Source organism: Ostrinia nubilalis, chromosome 9 (genome assembly GCF_963855985.1).
Source record: "Ostrinia nubilalis chromosome 9, ilOstNubi1.1, whole genome shotgun sequence".
Classification (NCBI taxonomy): domain Eukaryota; kingdom Metazoa; phylum Arthropoda; class Insecta; order Lepidoptera; family Crambidae; genus Ostrinia; species Ostrinia nubilalis.
Window position 1 is genome coordinate 9,041,708 of NC_087096.1, and position 16,556 is coordinate 9,058,263.

At 33.7% G+C, this 16,556-nt stretch overlaps 1 protein-coding gene across 1 annotated transcript in view; it reads right to left on the reverse strand.

Annotated features, from left to right (window-relative positions):
- Nucleotides 1–7,836: 7,836 nt before the first annotated feature.
- Nucleotides 7,837–16,556, reverse strand: part of LOC135074588 (uncharacterized) — a 118,127-nt gene continuing 109,407 nt past the window's right edge. The window contains exons 3-5 of the mRNA XM_063968927.1: nt 9,310–9,541; nt 8,894–8,971; nt 7,837–8,785 (exon numbers count right to left, since the gene is read on the reverse strand). Coding sequence (XP_063824997.1) covers nt 8,473–8,785; nt 8,894–8,971; nt 9,310–9,541 — 623 coding nt within the window. The 3' untranslated portion in view covers nt 7,837–8,472. The remainder of the gene's footprint in view (nt 8,786–8,893; nt 8,972–9,309; nt 9,542–16,556) is intronic.

Sequence of the window (16,556 nt, forward strand, 5' to 3'; positions counted from 1 at the left end):
ACAGAAACAATGTGATAAGTAATTGATTTATTGATACTGGAAAAAAGGATTATGAACCCTTTAGATATTTTATAGAACCCTATAAATATTTTATTTACAAATTCAATTTTATTTAGTTCACTAAGTAGGTGATACCAGCATTGTATAGAGTAGAGAGGTTAACGTTTGTATTGTACAGCACTACCAACTACATAATACATTTTTTGAAACATTTTTTCTTAATATTAAGCTGTCTTCCGTAAAAATCTTCTCGTGAAACAGCGTTAAGGTAGGGTACGTCCTCATACTAATCTATTAGAGAGGATGGAGATTTCTCTGAATGCTGAAATCAGAAACGATGTCATTCGACCACTACCAAAGAAGTTTCTGGACTGGTTATATTTGCCTTTGGGGCGACGGGTTCTGGAGCGTACTTGGTGAATGCAGTGTGTGCCCTCCAGCAAAATGGACTGACGACGTACGAATATTGGATGGAAGAAATTAGTCCGGGATCGGACTCAGTGGGGTGTAATGTGAGGTCTACAGCCATCTAGCTTTAGACTGGGATATACACTGTATGACGTTTAGTTGGGATTGTTTAAAGTCTTGAAAGTTCAAATTACCTACTTGGCGTGATACATTCACCGTCAAATAGTTCGTGACATCTAAAGTGGTCAAAAAGTTTACATAAGTTATTGGCTACTTTGGTCACGAACTGACTGTACAGTAGCACATTTTAAAATAAAATGAATTATTATTTGCAAACTATCATCATCATCATTTCAGCCATAGGACGTCCACTGCTGAACATAGGCCTCCCCTAATGCTTTCCACGTTGATCGATTGATAGCGGCCTGCATCCAGTGCTTCCTTGCTACCTTTACGATGTCGTCGGTCCACCTTGTAGGTGGACGTCTCACGCTGCGTTTTCCGGTAAGCGGCCTCCATTCCAGAACCTTGCTGCCCCATCGGTCGTCAGTTTTGCGTACTATCACTTCGGAATAAGTATTTGAGAGAGTGCTTAGCTTGATTAGGCTTTGTTTGTGTATGGAATCTGACCAACCTTAAGGTGTCCCGAACTAGAAAAGAATATGCAAAACTGATTCAGGAGTAACATGTTAGAAACAGCCCTAAAACTTGGTATCTGATCTACCAGATTATTTTGTGAATTCACAAATGCACTTGTTTTTCATGTTATCTTGTGAACTCACTAATTCCACTTGTTCACTTCATTTGAAAAAGAAGAAATGTTTTTTCGTAAGTTTTCGCATGAAGCGAATAAAATTGCTTTTCATTGGATTCAGAACATCTTGAAGCTTGACCCATTTCGGAGATAGGGAGTTTTAAAGATTAAGTTCGTCTCGCTGTTCTCCAAGTTTCTGCATTTTTCCTCCATTTAAGCTGTCTATGGGATTAAAAATAACAAACGACAGGGTTGGCAACCTACTTCGAAAGTTTCGAGAAGGAATCGTTAGTGAATTTTTGATACTTTTACTAGAAGAAAGTAGGTACATACCAATACCTATGTGAACCACAATGCTGTGGTATGTCGGGGTAGCCAAATATTTGCCTTATTACTGACTAAGTTTACAGTTTATGATGGGACTTAAAACCATGACCTAAGTCTTCGTTTGCTAGGCAACTGCTCTTATTGACAACTGAGAAATATGACTTTTGATGGGTTGTGTCTGTTTCAGAAAAATACAAAGAAGCACACCAGATAAGTACCACCAATTTATTACAAGTAACGTAATTTTTACTTAAGAAAATATTGTTAAAACTCAGTACCTATGGATGTTTTGAATTGTTTTTTTATGACAACCCTGGCATCGGAGCTGCATTGGTGCTTATTCGGCAGCCATTAGCGCAGGCGGACTCGATAAATCATGCCTCGGCGTCTCGACGATTCCATTCAATAGCAATTTTGGTTACGTTTACACTGTTCGTTTTGGTTACGACTTCAAGTTTGATATAATGTTCCTTTTAAAAGTTCACGTTGAGATATTTAAAACGTAGCATTTTAATACTTTTCTTTTTGAACTTGATAATAACACTATTAATTAAATTTCTAAAAAACTTTTTCAGTTAGACATCTGAAAAAGTAAAGTACCCCATACAAAATATGAAAGTTAAGTAATAATGGAGAAGTTTCATTTAAATTTAATTAAGTAGTGGTCCCAAGAGTGGCCATACCATAAAAAAAACCTACTTCTACAAAATAAAATATTGGGGGTTTTTCGTGACATGTAAATACTTGTTCAGCTATGATCATTCCTCAATATGAGTCGGCGATAGATAACTAATGTGCCAGTGAATACCGCATGTAAATCATAATTTACATTTTGTATGTGTTAGTAGGTACTTATGCCAACATAAACACACAGACAACATTACTATGACATAATAGATTTAACGTCTGCATAGTCTGGCTAGTTAAAGGTGCTCTCTCTACTCACAAGTCGTGATGTCGATTCCTAGGTGGAACACATTATAATTATCCAATTTAGTTAAAGAACTCGAACATGTATCAATCGAGCGCATTTAGCGCTTCGTTAGTATTTGGTTATTAACTTTACTTAGTTCATGGATTTCAAATACTGACTGTAAGTTTTGGAAAAACCATTTAACTACTTACAAAAATTTATTTATTTTTGGTTTGTATTGCAACTCTAAAATAAATTATTCGTCGTTGAAATCTTGGACTGGCTATTTATTACCTTTCCAAAGCGCACAAGTTTTAAAAAGAAAATTCAGTCCATTTCATTTGGCAAGTGTGCCCTCAGAAGCGGCAATGAAGCACCGAAAGTCATTTTATAAACCAAATTTACGGCAGGAGTACGGTCTTTAAATCAAAAAGTATTGCTCAGAATGTACTGCGAAGTTTCGTGGCTCGTAGTTCTTGATTTATACAACCTAACGTAAAAGAATATATTGTTATTAAGGCTGAGTTGCAACACCTAACTTTGGTGTTTTTTGTATGGAGTTTGACAGATTTTTGACGTTTGTCAAAGTTAAAGTAAGATGGTGCAACCCAGCCTAAGTAATTCTGTCGTCAAGAATGAAACGTTATCGAAATTAAGGCTGAGTTGCACCACTTAACTTTGACCGTAACTTTGACGATTACCGGTGTTTTTTGTATGGAGTTTGACAGATATTTGACGTTTGTTAAAGTTAAAATAGGATGGTGCAACCGAGCCTAAATGTTACTACTACCTATATTTAAGGAGAAAGAAAGTTTATTCCGATTAATAAGTTACTTGATTTTTTTTGGGATGGACTGTCCCGCTGAAGCGCGCAGGAGTTTATTTTTTACTAGCTTTGAATGTTAAAAAGTCCTCGGTGATTTACATATTGTGTCAAGTATCCTAAGTGGCAAGACAATCTGATCTACGACGCTGACGACGCTACAGTTTTCCCGTAGCGTAAATAGATCCCTGTTTACCGTGTTTTTCCTGTAGCGTGGCGTCCTATCCAGGTACCTTCCAGTTTTTCTTGAAGTTTCGGTCCTTCATATTTGCCTTTAGTTAGACGCTTATGTGTAAAGGTGTTGTAAAACATTTAACTTTAAATCACGACTGCTCTCAAGAGTTTTAATTTCATGTAAGGTCACAAGTTTACAACAATAGTAGACTTTATGACCTAAGATAATATATACTAAAATCTCATAAATGCCATTCCCGAATTCAATTTTTTTACGCACGTTTAATAGTAAAATTAAAATTTACACGACATCTAAATCATCGGAATGAAAGCGAGGCATCTCAAACGCGATCGTAGAGGTGTCGCCTGGAAATTTATTGTGGAATTTAAATCATTCATAATTTTTGCTTTATTACATTTACTGTGCGCTCGGCCATTATGCTCGGCGTTTTATTAATCCACTACGATTTTCATTTTCGCAGCGACGACGGCGTTGCTGGCATCGGGACAAAATTGCTTTACAATATAATTACAAAGAACCATTGTGCCAATATCAACGCGTTTCGATTTACTTTTTGGATGAAGTTGCGCTGAAAATTGACCGGGGACTTATTAATTTTTGTATTGGTAAGTTTGGATAAGTTTTGCTTGGAAATTATTTTGTTAAAATTTTATTAAAGGTAGGTATATGTTTAGGTACCTAATGTTAATATACTAACTAATGGATTTTCCGTTGTTGAGTTTTCCATAACAAGAGACTGCCAACTGATCTTAGGATAAATTGTAGCGCTTTGCTTTGTGGATGTTAAATATTTTTATGATTTTAATCTAAGTAATGAACCGTTTACTCTTAACAATTTACGAATTCAATTATTTCATTACGCAGAGTGAATCTATACAAAAATTCAACATTTGTGCAGTTCAAAATAAATATCACTGACGGTGCACCGTAAAAGTTTTCATTTCCAAAACGACCGGTCGCTAACTCAGTTATTAGGTACAGCCAGCGAAATTAGATTTTTCCGCTAATTCCACTGGCTTATTTCATTTGCATGTAGACAACTAACAAACAGAGGCTAATTGGATTGAGATGTGTATCCTCTAAATGGGTTTATTACGAATTCAATAGTTTACTTAACTTTTTACGTTATCGTGCCACTAAGCATGTTTACTTATTAGATTGCATTTCCACTGTCTTGAACAGCAAATTAAAAAAAGTTAAGGTAATATCCGTACCGCGCGGGAATAACTTGACATCTCGACCTGCACTTTTTTTTTTATTAGCTTAAACGTTTCCTCTACCTTATACCCTTCTGGTATAAAAAACTCAACTCGAAATATCCAAAAATACTTGAAATACAGCTCTTGTTCACAAGTAAATATCTCCAATTTAGGCAATAAATATTTGACATAACGATATATCCAATTAATATTATTCGTACAAACATTTATATTTCGATTTATCAATGTATGTCAGAACATGTATTTGTTAATATCTCGACTTATACATTTGTGGATTTTCGTTTTTAATTTGACAAAAACAGTTATCAAGTTATGATCCTCTCTGAGTACTAAACACACCCATAATATGTGCAGTTGTCTAGTTATGCACACTGTCAAGAGTTTGGATATTTGGAGTTATCCAGCTATTACATTCGTATAATCATATTTTTATATGTGTTTTAGCAGTTGTTAAAATATAACATTGTCAGGATTTCGAGCGTCTTTAAATATTTTTTAATATATTTAAGCGTTAATTATTACTTTTATTACTATTTTCAATAGTTTAAAACTAAATTAACGTTTAAATAGCAAGTTGAAAGTAGAAGGATAAGTTTAGTCAATAGGTAGGTACTATCTACTTGTTTTTTCATAGCAGACTAAGATTTCGTTTGACAACCGAATATAAGTAAAACATCTAATAATAAAATTTTAGGTCAACTTTAAGTTCCGGATATTTTTATAGTCTATTGACTTCAATGACATTAATTAGGAATAATGATGAGGTAAGTAGGGTCGATGCGCCAGATCTCGTCTATTTAGTGAGTTTGTAGATTTGAGGAATAAAAATAATATACAATTTTTCGTAATCATTTTGAACGAATAATTGTTGTCATTATGCTCCCTTTAGTCTTTATAAGTATAGTATTAAACTTGCTCTAAACCATTAGAAGTTTTAATATCTTTGTAATATTAATATTATAGAAAAAATGCATTCAAATCACTAATAATTAATAACAGCATGGAAATAAAAAAATATAGATAAAATCTTACTACCTAATTGGTATTCAAAATATTTAGGTATCACACTTAATAATTATAAACATTCATATTTTTAGTTTATTTCATTTTTTTAAATTTCAATAGCATGGCTCAATTTGCAATATGGTCTCCTCTCTAGGCACAGTTTGCTTTTTAATATTATTTACAACGTCTGTACTCTGTATTTAAAAAATTGTCGTGATAATGTGAACGCAAATTGGCTATCACAAAGGGTAAGCTACATTTGGAGCGTGTATTAGCGTCCAGGAAAAGGCCTAAGTACTGAAAAAAATCTTTGTGTTCGATAAGTCATGTAAATAACGTTTTAAATAATATACAACATGCATTGTTTTGTATATTTTAATATCTTAGACCCAGTTAGACCAGACCGCGATCACTTCTGACTCAAAGTGGAAATTTCAGTGTAGTAAATTCGCATCCACCTTATTTTAAGTGTCATTTAATAAAGTACAATCACCGATATCATTATCCGTATTGTATGGTTCATGGTTAAGGCTTAGAGACTGCGGTAAATCCCAAACTAGACCTAAATATATTAAAAACTTACCTTGAAATGCGCACCTGCTCACGTGGGATTTATTTTTGGCAAAAACGGTAGCATGCTATAAGATTTTTTTAATGTGGGTTTACCTGTCATACATTCAGGGAATCATAGCAATAGCTTTCGTTCTAGAGTGATCCGTCATTTGGACGTGAACTGGACGGTGGACGCGAAAGGGCGTGTCGACCTTACGCAAAAATATTTCAGTTAATTTTAATTATTTTAAGCTTAATGGTAAGTCTAAAATAATTAAAATTAATTGTGCTTGTTATGAAGCATGGCTCTTGTTCTTTTATTTGTCTTTTTTTTTATTTTAAGTAAACGTACAGTTATCTGATCAAAAGCAATCATAATCTGCGATTATATTTGATTTTTCTAATTAATTTGTTACTATTTCATTGCAAAAGTGATAAAAATATGTTCTATTTTTATGTTTTGTTTTTTTTACTTAAACTTCATTCAAAATAATTAACTTAAATCCAATTTTTACACCTTAAATGTTTGTTTTTCTTTGGTGAATAACTTGACAAGTCGTCGGTACACAACTTGACAAGTCTTTTTTTTAATAGATTAAGAAGATAATTTAATTAAATTCTTACGCCAATCGAAAGATACGCATCAAATTAGCTTATTTCAATCATAAAAATATCAATTATCATTAATTCAGATTTACCAGAGAACTCTAAACTTTAAAATCGCTCCCCTGAAAAGTACGCAAAAATGACATGTCAAGTTATTCCCGCGCGGTACGGATATACAGGTGCATTAAAATAAGTATTTTTTAAATTTTCTTGCATACACCCTGTATTTTGGTCTAGAGCGAGTTGACAATAAAAATCAGAAATGGTTTCACTAATGTTCTTTATTTATCTTATATTACATATAACGTTATGTACATCATGATAATTACATTAATTATATCCTATATTAACAGTAAGTAACAGTAATATGTTACAAAAACTTATAAATACCGTACTGCTAATCACTGATGACCGTGATTCTTTACGAATCCCTTGAAACCGCATATTGACATAAAACCACTTTCAACTAACTTCTAAATCAGAACTCAGAAAGTATTTTTATATCAAAAATGAAGCTACAAAACTCCTACAATGTGCCACATCAGTATATTTACAAGTCCATTTAAATATAACTTAATGTTTTGCTAAAGCTAAAACGTAAACGTGTAACAAAAAAGGAGAAAACATGTATTAACAATACCATTTATGGCTTCGTATGTTACAAGTAGGTATAGTTAACTGAATAAATTACTTTGAGAAATAGGACTTAAGGTACAGATTACCAAAAGCGAAGGTAACTATGAAACGGACAGTAAAATATGTAGAACCGCGAGGTTGAAAATACAGAAATTAATTGAACACAACAAATATATTTTTCCAGGGCATTCATTATGTACAGAATAATTAAACAACGATTGGCACTATGAAACAAAATCGCACTTGTACATTATGGTGAGAGATTTGGCTTTAAATAATAATTCGCGTATATATTTATTTATTGCTAACGTTTGTAACATTCGTATATACACGGCACGTAGTTTGTTTTTTATTACCAACTAATCAAACGAAATTATACGTCAGTGCTTTTTTAGGTATATACACAAAACTTATACACAATAAAATAAGGTACTTGAAAACGATTACAATAGTAGAATTTAAATATACAATAGTGGACATTTAAACGTAGTGATATTGTAATATTATCGCGTTACAAAATTTCACTCGGGAAAATGAATTTCTGAAACGTGTCTAAGCATTACGGTAATTTTTTGTTTCTGTGAAACCTATTTTGAGACTGACAATTTGTGTTTGATTCGATTTTTATCATAATTTATAAAACTATACAATTCTATTTTATGTAATACTTTCGTAAGTTGTGCAAATTTTGGGTATCGGTCGAAAGTTTTAATGTTCTGCTAATTTCACTGCTATTTAAATTCCACTTTAGCACATTCTCCTTCTGACCACGCTTTACAAAAAACCTGTATTATACAATGACACTCAAATATCCGAGCATAATTATAGGCTCAAGTCTGAGATTTCAATACTTTCCGACCGAATCATAGGATGTTCCTTACTATAGTTTCAAACTTGGGTGTCCCTTTATAATACGGGCCTTAGTATCATTAGAGTATGTACTACATCACTTTTTGCTTTGACCATCTACACAGTAACTGTGCACATCGTTCGAATCGTTGCTCTCACAAGCCTTATTCACTACATAGTTCGTTATAAGTGCGCCAGTATGTCGATTTCTGATGGCGGCTGCGTGTGTGTTTCGTTGAGGGCTGCGGACCCTGAGACGGTGACGATGACTGGTTGTGCGTCTGTGTGAACAATGGTGACGAGGTGCTCGTCAGGGTCTTTCTCTTGTTCTGTGGGCTTGGGGAGTGATTCCAGGGGGTCCTCCGCGTACTTAAGGTCGAGGGGAGTTAGCGTGGGTAGGGCGTCCGTCACAGTGACGGGCGGGTCGTTGCGCGGCGCGCGGTATGACGGCGGCCCGCTGTACTCTGACCCACACCATGCTGCGCCTGTCGATCCTCTGTAATAGAATAACCGGTTATTTATTACTTGTAATACTTATTTTGAATACGATATGATTTATAGAATTAGATGTCTATTATGAAATGAAATATGGAAGAAATATTACCTGACTAGACTGGCAGAATTTGATCTGTACGTTGGAGGTGGGGACACCGCGGGCGCACTTCTGTCGAGGAGAAGTAACCTGAAACAGAAAATTGAAATTAAGACTGACGTCAGCCCAAGAGAAAATAAATCCTTAGGAATAATTCCACTGCTAAGTTTTTTTATACACATAGGGTGGTAGCAGTATCTACGTGCAGTTAGTTACTGCTGAAAACAGGCCTCCCACAATTATAATTCAAAGAAACCTTTATGAGGTCATCTGTAAGTTTTGTTAGTGGACCACAGCGGTGGATGGATCTCATCATAACAGACTTTATCAAATCGAAATTCATGTTAAGTACATACTTTGTCACTGGAATATTTTAGTGAATCACCCTTATGTAACACCTTATACCTAAGCTAATATCAAGGACCAACCTGAGTCTATACTCTTGCATCGACGCCTGGTACGTGGGCGGCGGTGGCCGATAATGGAACTCCGGGTACAGCATGGCCGCATACGGGTGGTGCGGCCTGGCGTAGCTGGGCGGCAGGCGCGGCACGAGGCGCCGGCAGGACGCGCGGCGGAGCCCTAATAAGGCGCAGGGCGCGTCGCGGGCGCCCAGACGCCATGCTAGGCCTGCCGCTGTCACTAGCACTACGCCGATTCCTGGAATAGGATATGAAAATGAGCATCTTTTCTATACTAATATTATAAAGAGGTAAAGTCTGTGTGTTTGTATATTTGTTAAATTGTAAGGGGTAATCTCGGGATCTACTGAACCGATTTTAAAAATTCTTTTACCAATAGAAAGCCACATTATTGCTGAGTGTCATAGGTAGTGTATACAGTGTGAGTCACGTTAAAGTGTACATATGAAAATAGATGAAACTAGACCTATTTTTATCGACAAAAAAGAGGTCAAATTTTTTTTGAGATTTTTTTTTAATTTTTTATAGAATTTTTTTTCTTCCAATTACTTATTGTAAAGAAAACGTAATAACTTTTGAACTAAGTGGTATATCCTGATAAAATAAAAACAGTTATAATGCTAAATAACAGGCGATACTAAAAAAATACATAAAATACACAAAAAAGGCCAACAAATAATAAAAAATAATACTTTTTTAAAAAAATCTGCCTTTAAATTCGTGTTTTTTGGTTATTTGATCAATTTCTCCAAAAAGTGCCCCTATAACCGGTGGTTTTTATTACTTTGTTTTATTCTTTATCGTACTACCTTCGCAAAACCAAAAATCACATGTCTCTGTCCCTATCACAACGTTTGCAATAATCGTTTGAACTAAGCCTCTCCGGGCGCGCCATTCAACGCTTCGTTAACAACGAAAATGAAAATGGCTCTAGATTTGTAATTTTGATAAAGACAAGTTAGATTTCAAATAAAAACAAAAGATTTCGAAGTAAAATAAACATTTTAGTTAAAATTAAAATTGTCTCTAACTGTAGCGGAGAATAATGTTGTGGCAGGCCTTTGTTCAAACGATCATAGCAAATGTTGTGATAGGGATAGAGACATGCAATTTTTGGTTTTGCAAAGGTAATACGATAGAAAATATTACAAAGTAATAAAAACCACCGGTTATAGGGACATTTTTTGGAGAAATTTATCAAATAACCAAAAAACACGAATTTAAAAGTAGATTTTTTTTCAAAAAGTGTCATTTTTTATTATTTGTTGGCATTTTTTGTCTATTTTATGTATTTTTTTAGTATCGCCTGCTATTTAGCATTATTACTGTTTTTATTCTATCAGGATATACCGCTTAGTTCAGAAGTTATCACGTTTTCTTTACATTAAGTAATTGGAAAAAAAAAAATACTATAAAAAATTAAAAAAAAAATCTCAAAAATTTTTTGACCTCTTTTTTGTCGATAAAAATAGGTCTAGTTTTATCTATTTTCATATGTACACTTTAACGTGACTCACACTGTATAATAAACCGAAAAATTCCACGCGTGTGAAGCCACGGGCGGAAAGCTATTATAAATAAAATATTTTATGTTTGTTCGTTTTAGCCAATTGGCCTTGGGAGAGGCCTTTGTCCAGCAGTGGACGTCAGTTGGCTGAAATAAAATATAGTTGGACATTTTACATGGCGCTAACTAATCCCAAACTAAACAAAGCATGGCAGACAACGGATTTATGAATAAACTTTTTACTTTTACTTTTTTGTAAACACTTATACAGCCTATACAGGGTTATTTTTGAACAGTCAAATTGTTCCTAATTAAGACTACCTACTACAGACAGAATCTTCCTGAAAAGTTGGAAATTGTTTTCAAAGTAGGTAAATAAGTACCTACTTAATAGTTAGGCAATTCTACCCAAGGTAAAATTTTAAACTAATTAACGCAATTTTATTAGTAGGTACTTCACTTCAGGAAAAGTTTTCTTAGGAACTAAAACATCACCAATTGAATAAAATAGGTATCAGTTTGACTTTGTCGGTCTATTGTAGATTCAAAATTTGATAGTGCAACAGCACTACCAGTCGCAATTCAAAGATGTCGAGGAGCAGTTTAACAAATTAAGAAACCATTTTGAGAACATTCAGGAGGAAATGAATAAAATATATAATTTAATTGAGTTTTTGAGGAAGGAAATGGAAAAAAAAATTCGCAGAAAGCCCAAGAATAAAGAAACGTTAATTGCAAGTAGTAAATTTAATCTAAAAAGACATAAAATGTGTATATTGTCTAGTTCAAACACCTATAATATCCCAAACATTATTGAGAACTTAAATCTTGACAGTTACTATGATTATTGTCATTACATCAAGAACGGGGCAAGTGTTTTAGAGCTACTCGACGGGTTATACTCCAAAGTAAAAGATTTTAACTCCGAAGACTACTGTGTCATATTACTTGGGGAAAGCGATTTCCACCATCAGAAAACATATGCTAAATTAGTGAAGGAAATTAGAAAAGCTCTAATACCAGTGATGCACACAAACATCATTCTGGTTCCACCTACATATATTTGTGGTGCGCCAATATTTAATTACAAAGTAGAGGTTTTTAATAGAGCACTATCCAATGACGTGAGAGAACATCAACACATTAAAAAGGTTTAAAATAATTAAGGTAATTTATTAAGGTAAAGGGGATTTAAAAGGTTGGCAGCGCACTTGTGACTTCACTGATGTTGCGGGTGTACATGGGCGACGGCAATTGCTTACCATCAGGTGATCCGTCTGCTCGTTTGCCTCCTATCACATAAAAAAAAAAAAAAAAAACACGTTTACATGTTTGATTCTAATCAGGACTTGAAGTACACAATGTTTTCGACAGCAACAGGAAAACTGAACAAAGCTGGGATGAGGACGATATTTTTGAATATTCAGAAGTTAATAGGTAACATAAACGATGCAAGTACTAGTTTTTTTCGTGGATATGAATGACCAAAAAAATCCTGAATATATTAACTATGATGACACCTCTCTTGGATTATTACACCTAAATATTGCTGGAGCTCTAAATAAACAGGATTTACTCCAATGTGAAATCATCCAATTCGAAAAAGAACAGCGATTAACAATAGATGTTGTTTGTCTATGTGAAACAAACCTTGAGGTGGGATCAGAGTCAAATTTAAAAATCAATAATTTCACAATGGCGACATGGTTCTCTAGAAAACGCTCAAAACGTGGAGGGGTTGCTATATTACTTAAAAAAGATATAGAATATAAGATGATTGACCATCTTAGAAGCTTATCCGAGAAATTTGTTTTCGAATGTTGTGGACTTGAATTAACGGCATATGGCATAATTGTGATATGTATTTATACTAATAAAACGCCATCATCTACGAACTCAATATTTTTCAAAAAGCTATCAGATCTGATGTATGAACTGTGTAAAAAAAAACGCAAAAAGATAGTAATTTGTGGAGACTGGAACATCAATACTTTATCAAACACTAATATCGCTGTCGAACTACAACAAGTCTTACAAAATTGCAATTTGGAATTAAAGATAAATGAACCCACAAGAATTACAAACAACACCAAAACCTGCATAGATCAAATAGCAACCAATATAAAAAGTAGCACATCCAGTATTCATGAATTGGGTCTATCTGATCATACAGCTCAAGTGCTTAGAATTCCAATCAAAGAAAGAAAGAGACCTGTAACAAAATGGTGGTACGAGTTTCAAAGGGACTATTGCAACGAGAATCAAGAAAAGTTCCTTGAGTGTTTAAGAAAATTGTCATTTTCAACTATTTATGAAGAAAATCTGAATGCTACCGATTCTTTCAACGAGTTTTACAGTTTGTACAAGTTACTCTATGACTTATGTTTCCCTACGGTAAAGGTGAAGAAGTATTTAAGAAGTGAAACTTCAAGGTGGTTAACAAAGGGTATAAAACGAAGTTGTCAAAGAAAGCGTACGCTTTACTTATGTAATCGAAAAAATCATGGTTCTTACAGTATTTTATATAAAAATTATTCATCTATTTTAAAGAAATGTATTAAATTCTCTCAGAAAAGTAATAATTTAAATTATATTAATAAATTTGATAACAAATGTAAAGCAGTATGGAATGTAATTAATAGATACACTAAGAATTTTGAAAAGCTAAGCTCGATACAAAAGATATGTACACCCGAAAATGAGTATAAGGATCCACAGACTATTTCAAATGTTTTTAACAAATATTTTATTGATAGTGTTTCTGGCAATCGCCATGAAAACTCCAATTCTTACTTGGTTGATGAATATATAGAATCTGTACAGTCTACAATATTTTTAAGTCCAGTATCCGAAACTGAACTAATAAAAATAGTTAACTCCCTAAAAAACTCGATGTCTGTAGGCTTTGATGAGATTCGCACAGATATTGTTAAAAAGAGTATTTTAATCATAGTACAGCAATTCACATTTGTAATAAATAAACTCATGCTTGAAGGTTCTTTTCCTAATATTTTAAAAAAATCAATTGTAAAACCGTTGTACAAAAAAGGTGCAAAATCTTTATTACAGAACTATAGACCAGTAACACTTATACCGATTTTTTCAAAAATTTTGGAGAAGTTGATGTTTAGCAGATTGAATAGTTTTTTAGACAGTAATGATGTTATAAAAGAGGAACAGAACGGCTTTCGCAAAAGTAAAAGTACATCACTAGCTACATTTAAATTAATTAGATCTATAACAAATTGTGTTAATGACGGTATTCCAGTGTCAGTTCTGTTCCTCGATATGACAAAAGCTTTCGATTTTGTATGCCACAAAGTACTTCTTTCGAAACTTTATAAATATGGTATTCGCGGACCATGCTACACCTGGATCGAAAGCTATTTGTCACAGAGGGAACAATGTGTGGTAACTCAGAAGTATTGTCCTAAAAGTAGATGTTTAGAGAACTATGTATCATCGTGTGAAGTTAATAAATTTGGAGTGCCTCAGGGTAGTATCTTGGGACCGCTTTTGTTCCTTCTGTACATCAATGATCTACCCAGAAGTATACCACATGAATGTATCTTGTTTGCAGATGATACCACTGTTGTTATCAAAGGTGATAAAGAGAAAAATTATTTATGTCATGAAAGTGATATAAACATGGCTTTATGTAAGATTATTGAGTGGCTTAATAGAAACAATTTAAAAGTAAACATAGATAAAACAAAATACATACCTACAATTTGGTACACATAAAAAAATACAACCGAAACTTAACATACATTTTAAGGGACAGGTAATTAACGCTGTTCAACATACAAAATTTTTAGGAATAACTTTGGACAGTCATTGTGATTGGAAGCAACATATATTTGAAATCTGTTCAAAGCTGAATAGGTTTGTTTTCGCTCTTAGACGTATTAGTCAAATTGTGTCACAAGAGGCTGCTATCACTGCTTACAATGGCTATGTAAATTCATCTTTGCGCTATGGAGCTTTAATCTGGGGAAACTCTGTACATAGGGATAAGGCATTTATTATGCAAAAGAAATGTATTCGAGCTATTTTTGGACTACAACAAATAGACTCCTGTCGTCCCTTTTTTAGAAAACATAATCTGTTAACTTTACCTTGCCTTTACATTTTTGACTGTTGTTTATTTGTCCAACAAAATCAAGACTTGTTCATTCAGAAATGTCAAATTTCAAATCGAAACCTACGCTCTGTACACAGAAATAAACTAGTAAGGCCTCAGACAAAATTAACACTAGCATCAAGGAATGCTTTTATTATGTGTATAAAAATATATAATAAACTACCAGACGATTTTAAAGAACTAAAATTCTCAAAATTTAGAAATGTTATTAAAGAATGGTTAACTAAAAAATGTTTTTATAGTGTACAAGAATACTTAGATTATAAATAAATATGTATAGATATAAGAACTATAAATGTGTATACGCCTGAAAGGGTAGGATCAAGTGATACTCTGTAATTAATTTAAGATCTTTAAAAAAAAAAAAAAAAAAAAAAAAAAAAAAAAAAAAAAAAAAAAAAAAAAAAAAAGTAATTTAACTTTATTAACGCCTTCATAAAATATTATCAATACGAGTACTCAACCTAACCATCAATCATAGGTACAAAAGCGATTAGTCATGTGTTTTAATTAAAATTTCATCAGTCCCAAACATTAACAAAAGAATGCAATAATAAAGCGTCAACGAATTTGTTACAAGCAATAACTGCATACAGTTTGGCAACAGTTGTTAATTGTTTTCGTGCCTGTGATCACGAACAATATGTTACGCGGGCTCGCGCTAACAACCCTGTATAATCGTAAAATATTTGGCGGACGCACGGCGACGCGTGAACGCAGCAGTTGAGTGACGAGGACTAATTGCCCTGCCGAGCAACAATAGATCGTTTGTCGGTAACAACAACATCATTTGTCCCTAACGCTAATGAAAATCCAATTAATTCTGCTCCGAAACTCATTCGAAGTTTAATTGAAAACTTGGAGGGCGGACGCGACTTTGTGAATGATGTAATGAAATTTTGGACAGACTTGTTATTGTCATATGCATAGCGAATACCGAATGAGCCCCCCAAGATTGTTTCACGGTTAATTACGGTCATCTGTTACGTCCCCGTGTGCCGTTTTGGTCGGATTTATGAATATTAGAATGTGGACGTTAAATTTTATGCATAGCCACGCGAATGGGCGGACGGAATCTCTCGCCTACTTTCATTTTGTTGAACTGTTCATCAGACCGGATAACTTTAATCAGCTATGAAACAAAAACACGACTGAGCATGAAATGAGTTGCAAACTGTGATCAAAGACTTTGTCTTTGTAAGGCTTCATTCGAATGGGCAGCTCTGCAGCTCATCGAAACAATTTGTTAATTTATTTTCAAAGCATTTTTTTACATGCAAGACCGGTTCCGTTTTTATTAACTCATTTTCGACCGAAAGCATCTGAAAGATAAATATGCGAGGTATTTTTTGATTAACACATCCCAACTCTATATTAATGTATGCGTGAATGGATTATATAGCTGATTCGTTGGTAATAAAAGTGTCTATGACTGTAAATCACTATACAATATTGATAGGTCTGTAAATTTTTGTAACAACATTATGTTTTAAGTGCTTGTACATACTTCAAGCCAATCACCTACTAATTAGCTAGTCTTTCCCTACCCTCACTAATTGGGTTTAATTAGCAGCCAAGTTGTAGATCCCCATACAGGAGCCC